Source organism: Salvelinus alpinus, chromosome 1 (genome assembly GCF_045679555.1).
Source record: "Salvelinus alpinus chromosome 1, SLU_Salpinus.1, whole genome shotgun sequence".
Classification (NCBI taxonomy): Eukaryota; Metazoa; Chordata; class Actinopteri; order Salmoniformes; family Salmonidae; genus Salvelinus; species Salvelinus alpinus.
Window position 1 is genome coordinate 38,219,252 of NC_092086.1, and position 14,291 is coordinate 38,233,542.

Consider the following 14,291-nt stretch of genomic DNA (forward strand, 5'->3'; position numbering starts at 1 on the left):
AATGAGGCCTGCACCTGTGGTATGAAAAAAACAAGCATCCTTCCTGTGCACATCAGTTCCTGTGTGTGTGTCTGTCATAGGGCTGTGGTTCTGCTCTGAGGTTACTATAGCCCTTATGCAGATATGAGAGACAAAACATACAGGGATAAGAGTTGATGCAGGGAGTGATACACTAACACTCCCCACGTGTGACAGCAATATCCATGAAGAGGGCTACTGTAATATACACAGTATGTATATGTTGTAAGTCCTCTCTCACTCACAGTTAAATATACAGTACTGTATGTCCACACACAATATACAGTACACTGTTTGAGTGAAGGTACAGTAAGCATAGGCTACAATCTTATGAAACCTTTCCCTAAAGCTTTACAGGCAAGAGTGAACCAAAGAAATGTCTATATGCTTTTTGTAAAAGTGAATTCTCGCATAAATGTCTCTTCAAACAAGGGTGGGAATAAAAACACTGATGCACCCAGAGAAAAACAAAAACAAAACAGCTATCAATTGTACTTATTATACCGGCAGCCAAAACATTTGTATACCACCCAAACCATATCTACAACAAGCGGAGCTTATGCATATTCATCCAATTCTTCGACAAATCTACAGATAAGATAGTGATAGGAAATGTATTCTAAAGGTTGCGCAAGAAAAATATGATCATGTCCAAAAACAAAAAATCACATGACTGTGGAGAAGAGAACTTGATTTAGCAATGTCCTCTGTAAATGATTGCAAAACAAAATACAAAAGTTATTTTTAATATTATGATTTCATATAAAACAACAGTCACACATCAGAGATAGGAAGTCAGTCAATTACATGAAGTATGTGTGGTCTCATACATCTTTGGCATTTTTATATACAAGACTTCACACTATAATTTCAATAAGAAAATGTCCTTTGCTCTTTGTAATTGCTATGCATAAAAAAGAAGCAAAATACATCTTAGTCCCTATTGCTTCTTTTTTATTAAGATGACAAATATAGCCATGGACCACTGACATGGGTATAATGTCACATAGGTTTAGAGACAATGTATTGTTGCATGTTAACAGCAGAAGCGCGTGATCTGTGTCTGATCTGTTAAAACAACATCCATTATTCAGACACTACACACTCCAGTGGAGATAAGGGCCAGTCCATGAACAATTTAACAAAGTGCCCTTGGTAAGGTGATACCTTGTGTGAGAGAAGAGAGCTGATCACTTTTCCTTCTCCATAGTAACCTGAAGGATAGACACATTCAGAATACATCTATACCTGGGATAGATGTGTTTTTAACGCCATCCATTTATTTAGGTTTAAAAGCTGCCGTTTCAATGACAGTGATACAGGGAAGCAATCATACATAGATTTTTCCGTTTTTAAAAGCAGAGGAAAAGCTTAAATTCTTGCATATTTTATGGGGTATAATATAAGGGGGATTGCTAAAATGAGGTTGTGAATCAAGATTTGTTTTTAAAATGACAAAATAGCTTATGTACATTGGTAGTTCTGTGCAATGTTTCATTTTTTATTTCTTATGACATGTGAGCAGTAACATAAGATCAGTTTTCAAGCATCGAATGACTGACCGATCAAGTCTGTATTGGCATTTCCCTGACACAGGTGGTGAATGCCATCTGAGACGGGCAGGACTCAGGAGACACTCGCTGGTATGTGGCATCAAATCACTCCTGCTAAACAACAACATGAGGCTCATATTAAAGGAACAGCGGGTCTGGCATTGAAGACTCTCACTACTCTAACTGATAAGGCAGTGGCGGTCCACACAGTCTCACACCAAGTCTCACTAAGGAACATTACAGTAGTTCATAGAATGAGCAGCACATGTAATTACTATACTCCTGCCATGGCATGTCATTACTACACTCCTGCTATGATATGCAATTACTATACTCCTGCCATGACATGGAATTACTGTACTCCTGTCATGACATCTAATCACCATACTCCTGCCATGACATGTACTCACTATACTCCTGCCATGGCATCTCATTACTATACTCCTGCCATGACATTTATTCACTATACTCCTGCCATGACATGTAATCACCATACTCCTGCCATGACATGTCATTACTCTACTCCTGCCATGACATTTAATCACTATACTCCTGCCATGGCATGTCATTACTACACTCCTGCCATGATATGCAATTACTATACTCCTGCCATGACTTTACTATACTCCTGCCATGACATTTAATCACTATACGCCTGCCATGACATGCAATCACTATACTCCTGCCATGACATGTAATCACTATACTCCTGCCATGCCATGTCATTACTATACTCCTGCCATGACATGTAATCACTATACTCCTGCCGTGACATCTAATCACCATACTCCTGCAATGATATGTAATCACTATACTCCTGCCATGGCATGTCATTACTCTACTCCTGCCATGACATTTAATCACTATACTCCTGCCATGACATGTAATCACTATACTCCTGCCATGGCATGTCATTACTATACTCCTGCCATGACATTTAATCACTATACTCCTGCCATGACATGTAATCACTATACTCCTGCCATGACATGTCATTACTATACTCCTGCCATGACATGTCATTACTATACTCCTGCCATGACATGCAATTACTATACTCCTGCCATGGCATGCAATTACTATACCCCTGCCATGACATTACTATACTCCTGCCATGACATGTCATTACTATACTCCTGCCATGACATGCAATTACTATACCCCTGCCATGACATGTCATGACTATACTCCTGTCATGACATGTCATTACTATACTCCTGCCATGACATGTACTCACTATACTCCTGCCATGACATGTCATTACTATACTCCTGCCATGACATGTAATCACTATACTCCTGCCATGGCATGTCATTACTATACTCCTGCCATGACATGCAATTACTATACTCCTGCCATGACATGTCATTACTATACTCCTGCCATGACATGTCATTACTATACTCCTGGCATGACATGTAATCACTATACTCCTGCCATGACATGTAATCACTATACTCCTGCCATGACATGTCATTACTATACTCCTGCCATGACATGTCATTACTATACTCCTGCCATGACATGCAATTACTATACTCCTGCCATGGCATGCAATTACTATACCCCTGCCATGACATTACTATACTCCTGCCATGACATTTAATCACTATACGCCTGCCATGACATGCAATCACTATACTCCTGCTATGACATGTAATCACTATACTCCTGCCATGCCATGTCATTACTATACTCCTGCCATGACATGTAATCACTATACTCCTGCCATGACATCTAATCACCATACTCCTGCAATGATATGTAATCACTATACTCCTGCCATGACATGTCATTGCTATACTCCTGTCATGACATTTAATCACTATACTCCTGCCATGACATGTCATTACTCTACTCCTGCCATGACATTTAATATCTATACTCCTGCCATGGCATGTCATTACTATACTCCTGCCATGACATGTAATCACTATACTCCTGCCATGGCATGAAGTCACTATACTCCTGCCATGGCATGACATCACTATACTCCTGCCATGACATGTCATTACTATACTCCTGCCATGACATTTAATCACTATACTCCTGCCATGACATGTAATCACTATACTCCTGCCATGGCATGTCATTACTATACTCCTGCCATGACATTTAATCACTATACTCCTGCCATGACATGTAATCACTATACTCCTGCCATGACATGTCATTACTATACTCCTTCCATGACATGTCATTACTATACTCATGCCATGACATGTAATCAATATACTCCTGCCATGACATGTAATCACTATACTCCTGACATGGCATGTCATTACTATACTCCTGCCATGACATGCAATTACTATACTCCTGCCATGGCATGCAATTACTATACCCCTGCCATGACATTACTATACTCCTGCCATGACATGTCATTACTATACTCCTGCCATGACATGCAATTACTATACCCCTGCCATGACATGTCATTACTATACTCCTGTCATGACATGTCATTACTATACTCCTGCCATGACATGTACTCACTATACTCCTGCCATGACATGTCATTACTATACTCCTGCCATGACATGTAATCACTATACTCCTGCCATGGCATGTCATTACTATACTCCTGCCATGACATGCAATTACTATACTCCTGCCATGGCATGCAATTACTATACCCCTGCCACGACATTACTATACTCCTGCCATGCCATGTCATTACTCTACTCCTGCCATGACATGCAATTACTATACCCCTGCCATAACATGTCATTACTATACTCCTGCCATGACATGTCATTACTATACTCCTGCCATGACATGTCATTACTATACTCCTGGCATGACATGTAATCACTATACTCCTGCCATGACATGTCATTACTATACTCCTGCCATGACATGTAATCACTATACTCCTGCCATGGCATGAAGTCACTATACTCCTGACATGGCATGACATCACTATACTCCTGCCATGGCATGTCATTACTATACTCCTGCCATGACATGTCATTACTATACTCCTGCCATGACATGTAATCACTATACTCCTGCCATGACATGTCATTACTATACTCCTGCCACGACATGTAGTCACTATACTCCTGCCATGGCATGACATCACTATACTCCTGCCATGACATGCCATTACTATACTCCTGCCATGCCATGTCATTACTATACTCCTGCCATGACATGTAATCACTATACTCCTGCCATGGCATGAAGTCACTATACTCCTGCCATGGCATGACATCACTATACTCCTGCCACGCCATGTCATTACTATACTCCTGCCATGGCATGCCATTACTATACTCCTGCCATGGAATGTCATTACTATACTCCATCTAATACTGCATCTGATACTGGCAATTACTTCAAATGTCCTCTGTCTCTGTCTCTCCCAGCTGATCCTGTCCTCCCTCTCTTCATCTCAGGACTGAATGCAGTTCCTCTTGGAAGGCTTCTGGTGTCCCTTTCCTAGAGGGAAAGGAGAAAAGAATGGATGAGCCAACAAACAACAACTCCAAATGAAAACCACAAATGGTAGAATATAACAACATACCGTCATCCTCTCCTTTGTTGAGGGTCATTAGAGACATACTTCTTTGAGGCAGTTTTGAAGGCTTTTTGTTCTTAAATTTCAACAGGGACGGTTTCTCTACAATCTCAAATGAGTCCTCAGTGGCAGTGCTATTCGGCTCTGAGACTTTGCGGGTAGAGGAGGGGTTTTGGCGGGTCGGGGAGGGGTTTGGGCGGGTAGGGGAGGGTAGTGAGTGGGTAGGGGAGTGGTTTGGGCGGGTAGGGGAGGGTGTTGAGTGGGTAGGGGAGGGGTTTGGGTTGCGAGGGGAGGGGGTTGGGTGGGTAAGGGAGGGGGTTGGGTGGGTAGGGGAGGGGTTTGGGCGTGTAGGGGAGGGGGTTCGGTGGGTAAGGGAGGGGGTTGGGTGGGTAGGGGAGGGAGTTGGGCAGCTAGGGGAGGGGTTTGGGCGGGTGGAAGAGGGGTTTGAAGGAGTGGCCCCATCCTCCTCTATAGTCTCACTGTTGTGATTGGATCCTCTGCCTTTCAGGAAGAGCCTGAAAGAACTGCGTTGTTTCTTTCCACCTAAGGCCTGGCGCTTCTGCAAACCTCCCTTCCCATCCTCCTCATCCTCCACAGGAGAACTGGGGGACTTCGCAGTGACCTTGTCAAGTTCCACACTACTGCCCCCTTTGGCATGGAGTAGCGTCGACAGTCCGTTCCGTTCGAGTCCACCGCCCAGTGAGTCTCTGAGTGTGGAGAGGTCCTGTAAGGACCCAGTGAGCCCGAGACTGTTCCCCACCACCAGAGAATACTTAGGGTTGTGGTATTTATGTGCAGGCACCCTCTGGTCAGCCTGCCCCCGAGAGTCCCCTAGAGACACCTGGAAACGGGAGGTGGACATCAATAGGGGCTTGGGGACCACCACCTTCCGTACCGGCGCAGGCATGGGAGGCTTGGTAATGTGGAACTCCTTGTAAAGGTCCACATTCTCAGATACAGCATACATTTCCCTGAAGTCATTGTCGAAGAAGTCCACCACCTGCCCAGACATTACTGTGATGGTGTTCCTGTCCATCCTAGAGGAGCTCCATGTGAAGCTGGAGATGACAGAACAAGAGAGTGAGACACAGACTCAAAGCTCAAAGAGTAGGTCAAATCATGTTTGCTCTGGCTGAATGAATGTGAGTGGAAGTGTATGACTGAGAAAATGACTGACCTGTAAGAGCCAAACATAACCTTTTCTCCGTCCACCAGCATGTATTTGGAGCACAGAGAGCCGGGCAGCCTGCCAAATGACAGGGCCAGCCCAGAACCTTTCACCGTTCGCACACGCAGGTTCTGAAAGAGTCACACAGATACTGAGTTAGACAGGTGCCCTTATTACAGTATAAACCATGAGTCAGTGACTATCAGACTTCCAAGTACTGAACAGTATCATATCAAACACTAAGGGAAATTGTGCTGTTACCACCCACGACCAAAGTAAACTTTCATGGTAAGCAAATCCGAAACTGGTGATGCAAGGGTTGAGTTAAACCCCTTGAGTATACAGTCGAGGCAGGTCTATTTACTGAGCAAGGAATGGGAGTGAGTTGGAGAGAGTGAAAAAGACTGTCCGAGACATAAACACAGAAACAGACACGTCAGAAGGATGCTACCCTATGCTGTTAACACTTGTTTGGTCAAGGATCAAGTTCCACAGGACTGGATTGTTTTCGGCTCAATGAACAGCAGTGTCTATGAAACAACAATGACAGAGTCTCAACACTGGAAGGGCCTTTCAGAGGCTTATCAACTGACACCACACACACACACACACACTAGGTTATCCAGCATTCCATATAAAATAGGCTAGATCTACTGCACAAGCTTCTGTCTACATAGATCAACATCTACAGATGTAGGATCTTAATTTGATCACCATGTTACAGGAGAATTTTTTTAACTTGTGGTGTATTTGAGGTTTAAAGAGGCTTCTGAAGTTTGTAATTTCCACTTTGAAATGTCAGACTTGATTTTCCCTTTTGAAAAATGTATCAATCCCTACAAAAATGCCCATGAATTATAATCCACATAATAATTCCCATCTCCTGTTGCTGCAGGATTATTTTCCTGCTGTAGCAAACTGGCTCAAATTAAGATCCTACACCAGTATAGACAGTGTGCCAATATGGATGATAATAAAAGAATAGGCCAGAGGAGTATTCTGCTTTTTACTGCCAAGAAGTTGTGGCTGCACTTTCCGTTTACATGACACTCTGCTATTTACCTGGTAATGACATGGTAATACCATCGCTAACTATTACTTGTTCCTGTTTGTTTGTTGCCTACTGCCTGCCAAAGCATCCCTGTCTTACCCGTAGATGCAGAGCAGTGATCTGTAAACGAGTGCACATATCCAGGAAGTGGAGCATACCACGAGCCTCCAGTATGATGTACACAGCCACCACTCGTCTCTGTGCTGCGTCCAATAGGTCCTGAAGGATCTGCAGGTCTGTAAGGTGGTCCATGACCACAGCTACTACCTGAGGATCACACATCGGAACGTTAGAGGAAGAACAGAGGGGGATGATATCTCTGAATCAAATCAAATTGTATTTGTCACATGCACCGAATACAACAGGTGTAGACCTTACCGTGAAATGCTTACTTGCAAACCCTTAACCAACAATTCAGTTCAAGAAATAGAGATAAGAAAATATTTACTAAATAAACTAAAGTGAGATTTTTTTTTATAGTAATCTAAAAGTAACACAAAACAATTACATAACAACAACAAAGCCATATACATGGGGTGGATTTGAAGGACTCAAAGCAGGAGATTTGTGGTTCAATTGTTCATGTAAGATTAGAATCTCCCTAATTAACTGGAAAAACGAGTTGAGCCGAAATGTCAAGATTAATTTTCTTATGACAAATTTTCCACTTCAATCCAAACAGAAGTATGTCATAATATTTGAGAGGCTTGAGAAGGTGACTGATAAATCTGCTTAATAATACCAGACTAGTTGATATTTACAAAGATCAAGCTAGAGAGGACAGAGGAAAGGCAAAAGTATAAATTCAATAAATAACCCCGACACCTCACACACACGTGCGCACACACGATCATATATACACACACACACACACACACAGACACACAACCACACACACACAGACACACAACCACACACACAGACACACAACCACACACACAGACACACAACCACAAACACACAGTTATTGAAATGTAAATCCTATAATCCTTCAATGGCATTTGTTTAGGTAAAAACAGAGCTGGTTGTCTTTCAGGAGCACAGACTTTGCATGTGAAGAAATGTGAGCACTGGTGCATTACTATGACCTAGTCCTGTACCACACTAGGATAGGGCAGTGTAATGCTCTCTGCCTCATGCTGACAGTGGTAAAGGAGTGATGATGACAAAGTATTGGACAGTGAAGGCCTTGTTATAGTAAGGCTAGAGTCACTTCCTGGCTCGTCCTTTATTTTTATTTTTTTGTATCTTTATTTTAACAGGCAGGTCAATTAAGAACAAATTCGTATTTACAATGAGGGCCTGTCATGATTTCAGTTTGTTTAGTTCATTGACATACCTAGTCATATGCACACAGAACAGCTGGTCACGGGCTTGTCTTCCCTGTCAGTAGATCATTAACCTGTCTCAAGGAGTGAACAATGACCGCTCATTTGCATTGTTCTCAGTGAAATACCATCTTTTGGTATTTTTTCATTAGTCCACTGTTGAAACAGTCCCACAATATTGTGCATCATCATGATGATGTGGAAAATAACACTTTGCTTCTTGAAAGTTCAATATCTTGAAAACTTGACTGCTGACAAGCAAAACATTTTGGGACTGTGTCAACAGTGGACTAATGAAGAGCCAGACACCGGATATGGACAAGAATCAACTTTGCATGTACGAGGATAAAAAATATTAATATTGAGATTGCATGAATTGGAGATAAAATGTGAATGTAAAGTGAGTATGCGTTATTCCATTGTTCCAGAGAAGTTAACTGTAACCTGGTCAAACACTCCAGTCTCTTATCTGGATTTGGGATACTTATACCCACAGTGTTTAAGCTCAAGTTTGCATGCTTATCTCCTTTCCCTATAGCCGTGTCCTCCTGTGCCAAGCTTAACCCCAGAGTTATGCGTGTTCTTCCTCCTGACATTTAGTCCCAGGCAGCATGACTGACAGGTTACCCAGCCATTTAGAGGGGGAGGGACTCTTGATTGAGTGAGTTGAATTACAGTGGATGTGGGAGGAGAAAGCCTCGTGTGGACGTGTTTTTAAACACTGACGTGAGGCTGGGGAAACGCTTTTGAATGACTTGTTACAGGTTCTGATGTGAAACTGTCTGACATTTAGAACTGTGAAATGTTTGGCCTTTCCAGCTCCTCCACATGTGGCTTCGCTTGTTACAACATCCCTATCTACTGCATGTGTTCCATCCAGTTAGAGATCTACTGTGAACATTCATTTCAAAACTTCTGTTAACTGTTGATAATTCCTTGTAGAACGTAATGACGTGATGAAGGGGAAAATGAAGATGATTGAGATTACCACATCAGTGTTCTATATCTATGATAATAACAGCATAACATAAATCAATAGTCAATAATCAACAATGGTCAATTATGTCATCGTTTCATTTCATAATAAAATCTAAATAGAAGTAGATGTTTTACATTGTTGCTAATCGCATTGGTTCATTTTACAGTACGACTCCTCAAGTAAGACTCCTCAGATGAGCAAGGACCTGGCTGTCCTAAGCCTTAAGGACACACATCTCTTGTTGAATTCACATGACTGCCAAAGTCAAGGGGTGTGAATACTTTCTGAGGGCACTGTAGGTCAATGAAGAACAATTAGACACGTTCCCCTTCTGTTTTACTTTTATTTAACTAGACAAGTCAGTTAAGAACCAGTTCTTATTAACAATGACGGCCTAGGAACAGTGGGTTAACTGCCTTGTTCAGGGGCAGAACGACAGATTTTTACCTTGTGAGCTCGGGATTCGATCTAGCAACCTTTCGGTTACTGGTCCAATGCTCTAAGCACTAGGCTACCTGAGAAGTAGGTAATAAAACCTCATGTCAAAAAAGGAGTTTGTTGTCACAAGGCCTATGTAGTGACTGTAGTAACTACACTGACACATTCAGATCTGATAAATAGGTCACTAGAACTGACACTAACTATTCTATGTAGTGTTGAGAAGTTTACATTAAATTAACAGTCAAGATGAAGAACACAAATGCATGATTCAGGGTCATGCTGACTCAGGATTCAAAGTAATTTGTAAACTGTTCTGAGCTACAAAGAATGAGGGAGAACAATGTGAGGGCCTCACTCAATAATTTAGGGCAAAGAAGAAATTATGTAAACTACGTTATTCACGTGTAATATGCCGTTATCAATTTATATTAGAACTGGAATTACCTTGTTAGATTCTTGAATGAGTCTCCTGACAACCTCTTTTATATGGGGCCCCTTGTTTTTGGGTGGGTGCGTGTGCACGGATACTCGCGTAACACCTTTATAAAAACTAGTGCTGCCTGGCCAGCCGATGTCAAGCGGCGGGACATCCGTGTCCGACATCTGAGGCCAGTATGTGGAGTGGACCCCCGAGTCTGCATTGGACTCCTGAGCCTTTTCGTATTCGCCCTTCTCGGACTCACTATCCGAATCATATTCATCAAAAGTTTTTCGAATCCATTTAATCTCGTGAGCGGATAGAAAGTCTCTGACGTTGTCCTCTTTCAGTCGCATCTTGAACGCGCCATCACCGTTCTTCAATAGTTGCTCGAGCGCGGCTCGCTGCTCCTCGCAGTAGTAGAACTCTGCTTTGGATTCGGGTATCTTTTCGTTGACATGATCTTCGTCCATGCACAGAAGCTGAGACTCGGCCATAGCAGCGGTATCCGGAATTTTCCCAACCGTTAATTGTTCCTTCCCCCGCACTTCTCCGTGGCATACACCTTTACCTGTAGGTGTTGGGCGCGTACACAGGTGACGTTCAAGAGGTAGGGGGAGGAGTTCTAAACTGTTATAATCTAGTTCAAATGTCAAGTTTTATTGTCACGTGCACAAGAACAGTTAAATGTCTTTCTTGCAAACTCTTTCCCAACAATGCAGTAATCAATATAAGTAGTAGGCTTACTATAAAACAAGGAAAAATAATCACAAAATAGCAGACGGCAACCATACAGTACGGCGCCATCTTTGTGTGGTTGAGGTAATTCTTGCATGGAAAATTTGATTATTTTTAATTTTCATAAATGCCAACCAAGAATTGAGTGGTGTCACGTAAAGCACATTGATACTGTAGTGTATAGGCTTGTAGGTTTAACATAGAACTCAATACAGATAAATTAGCCTACATGATGTTGTAATGTCTAGCCAACTAAAATTAAATGACTCAAAGCAAAAACTAAAACAGTTCAATTCCAAATGTATTTATCAGACCCTGTGCTTCGGATACTTTTATTGGATACTCTGGTTCTGTGACATACATTAAAAAAAAACATTTGGTCACAGGTCAGCAGTGTTGGGGAAGCTACTCTGAAAATATACAGTACCAGTCAAAAGTTTGGACACACCTACTGTCACGTTCTGACCTTAGTTCCTTTGTTTTGTCTTTTGTTTTAGTTGGTCAGGGCGTGAATTGGGTGGGTAATCTATGTTTTCTATTTCTGTGTTGGTTTTCTGTGTTTGGCCTGATATGGTTCTCAATCAGAGGCAGCTGTCAATCGTTGTCCCTGATTGGGAACCATATTTAGGTAGCCTGTTTTGTCTTTTGGTTTGTGGGTGTTTGTCTTCCGTGTCAGTGTTTGTCGCCACACGGTACTGTTTCGTTTGTTCACATCGTTTATTGTGTTGTTTAGTGTTCTGAGTTTAATTAAAAACATCATCATGAACACTTACCACGCTGCGCTTTGGTCCTCCTCTCTTTCTCCCGAAGACGATCGTTACACCTACTCATTGCAGGGTTTTTATTTATTTCTACTAATTTCTACATTGTAGAATAAGAGTTAAGACATCAAAACTATGAAATAACACAAAGGGAATCATGTAGTAACCAAAAAAGTGTTAAACTAATAAAAATATATTTTATATTTGAGATTCTTCAAAGTAGCCACCCTTTGCCTTGATGACAGGTTTGCACACTTGGCATTCTCTCAACCAGCTTCATGAGGTAGTCACCTGTAATGCATTTCACTTAACAGGTGTCCCTTGTAAAAAGTTAATTTGTGGAATTTCTTTCCTTCTCAATGTGTTTGAGCCAATCAGTTTTGTTGTGACAAGGTAGGGGTGGTATACAGAAGATAGCCTTATTTGGTAAAAGACCAAGTCCATATTATGGCATGAACAGCTCAAATAAGCAAAGATAAATGACAGTCCATCATTACTTTGACATGAAGGTCAGTCAATCCGGAAAATGTCAAGAACTTTTAACATTTCAGAGTGAAGGAAAAGCAGCCAACAAGTGCTCGGTGTCACGACTTCCGCCGAAGTTGGTCCCTCTCCTTGTTCGGTCGGCGGTCGAAGTCACCGACCTTCTAGCCATCGCTGATCCTCTTTTCATTTTCCTTTGGTTTTGTCTTGTCTTCCATCACACCTGATTCCAATCCCATCATTACATGTTATGTATTTTACCCCTCATGTCCTTGTCGGTGATTGTTTATTGTAAGTGCTTGTGCACGTCTGTCCTGGTGTGCGTTGGGTTATGTACCCATTTATTTTATTATTCTGTTTTGTTAATAAACTGCGCTGTTGGAAACACAGTTATTTCTCTCCTGCATCTGACTTCTCTGCCACCAGTTCGCACCCCTTACACTCAGCATATGTGGGAACTCCTTCAAGACTGTTGGAAAAGCATTCCAGGTGAAGCTGGTTGAGAGAATGCCAAGAGTGTGCAAAGCTGTCATCTAGGCAAAGGGTGGCTACTTTGAAGAATCTAAAATACTTTTTTTTGCATACTACATGATTCCATATGTGTTATTTCATAGTTTTGATGTCTTCATTAATTTTCTACAATGTAGAAAATAGTACAAAATAAAGAAAAACCCTTGAATGAGTAGGTGTGTCCAAACTTTTGACTGGTACTGTAGGCTAGTTTACCAAGCCACCAATTACTTCACTCTGGAAGAAGTTAAGCTACACTAATGCTTCCCTTAAGGAAAATATAGTTTACTTAACTAAAGTTACTTTGAAACGTAGTTTACTACATCCAAACTTGTTTGTGAAAAATTATCATATGTAAATCTGAAATGTCATAGACTACAAATTGCAAGACTAAATTCAAATCTAGGTAGTCTTTTCAGTAGTTAATTCCTTTTTTTTTGCAATGTAATGCTGTAGTAATTGGATTAGGCAAATCTGATGCTGAAAAATAATGGAAACGATTGCCTACTTCACACATATTTTACTTTATTTGAAATAAAATTAGTGTGTATTTCCAGTAGCTACTACAACGTTAATGTCACGTTCTGACCATAGTTCTTGTGTGTTTTACTTGTTTTAGTGTTGGTCAGGACGTGAGCTGGGTGGGCATTCTATGTTGTGTGTCTAGTTTGTCTGTTTCTATGTTTGGCCTAATATGGTTCTCAATCAGAGGCAGGTGTTTTGTGTTGTCTCTGATTGGGAATCATATTTAGGTGGCTTGTTTTGTGTTGGGGTTTGTGGGTGGTTGTTTCCTGTCTTTGTGTTCATTGCACCAGAGAGGACTGTTTCGGTTTGCCACGTTTGTTATTTTTGTATTTGTAAGTGTTCGCTGTTTTCGTCTATTAAACATGTTGAGCACTGGCTACGCTACGTGTTGGTCCGATCCCTGCTACACCTCCTCTTCTCGTGAAGAGGAGGAAGGCTGCCGTTACAGTTACATTGCAAAAATATATATAACTACTGAAAACACTACCTAGATTGAATTTAGTTCAACTACCACTGAGCTACTGCAAAATGTAGTTAAATTACTAGTTGAATTACATGTAGTTCACTATTACCCAACACTGCAGGTCAGGAATATAGTTCTCAGTGTCAGATCATTAGAGAAATTTAAAAAAAATACTGTCCCAACTACATGTCATTTTGTCCTAAAAACATTTCAATTAAATTCTGAAGAATTCCATGAATTCCTATGGAAGACTGCTTTTGAGGAGTGACAATATGGCTGACCGGTGGCTTCAAAGCATCTCATTGGCCAATACATAGCATCAGCAAGCCAGG

General features: G+C 41.4%; 1 protein-coding gene across 2 annotated transcripts; it reads right to left on the bottom strand.

Moving 5' to 3' along the window:
- Positions 1 to 748: 748 nt before the first annotated feature.
- LOC139575265 (protein FAM83F-like) lies at positions 749 to 14,143 on the bottom strand. 2 transcript variants are annotated; one of them, XR_011674936.1, is made up of 6 exons: positions 10,506 to 14,143; positions 7,413 to 7,580; positions 6,272 to 6,393; positions 5,101 to 6,152; positions 4,912 to 5,015; positions 749 to 1,682 (listed from the first exon to the last, which is right to left on the bottom strand). XR_011674936.1 is itself a non-coding variant. In XM_071400229.1 (5 exons), the coding sequence occupies exons 1-5, from the start codon at positions 10,974 to 10,976 to the stop codon at positions 4,969 to 4,971; spliced, it is 1,860 nt and encodes a 619-aa protein (XP_071256330.1). In that variant the 5' UTR covers positions 10,977 to 14,143; the 3' UTR covers positions 749 to 4,968. The 2 variants fall into 2 exon arrangements, 1 of the variants encoding a protein (XP_071256330.1); XM_071400229.1 differs by having other exon boundaries at positions 749 to 5,015.
- Between the last annotated feature and the right edge of the window lie 148 nt (positions 14,144 to 14,291).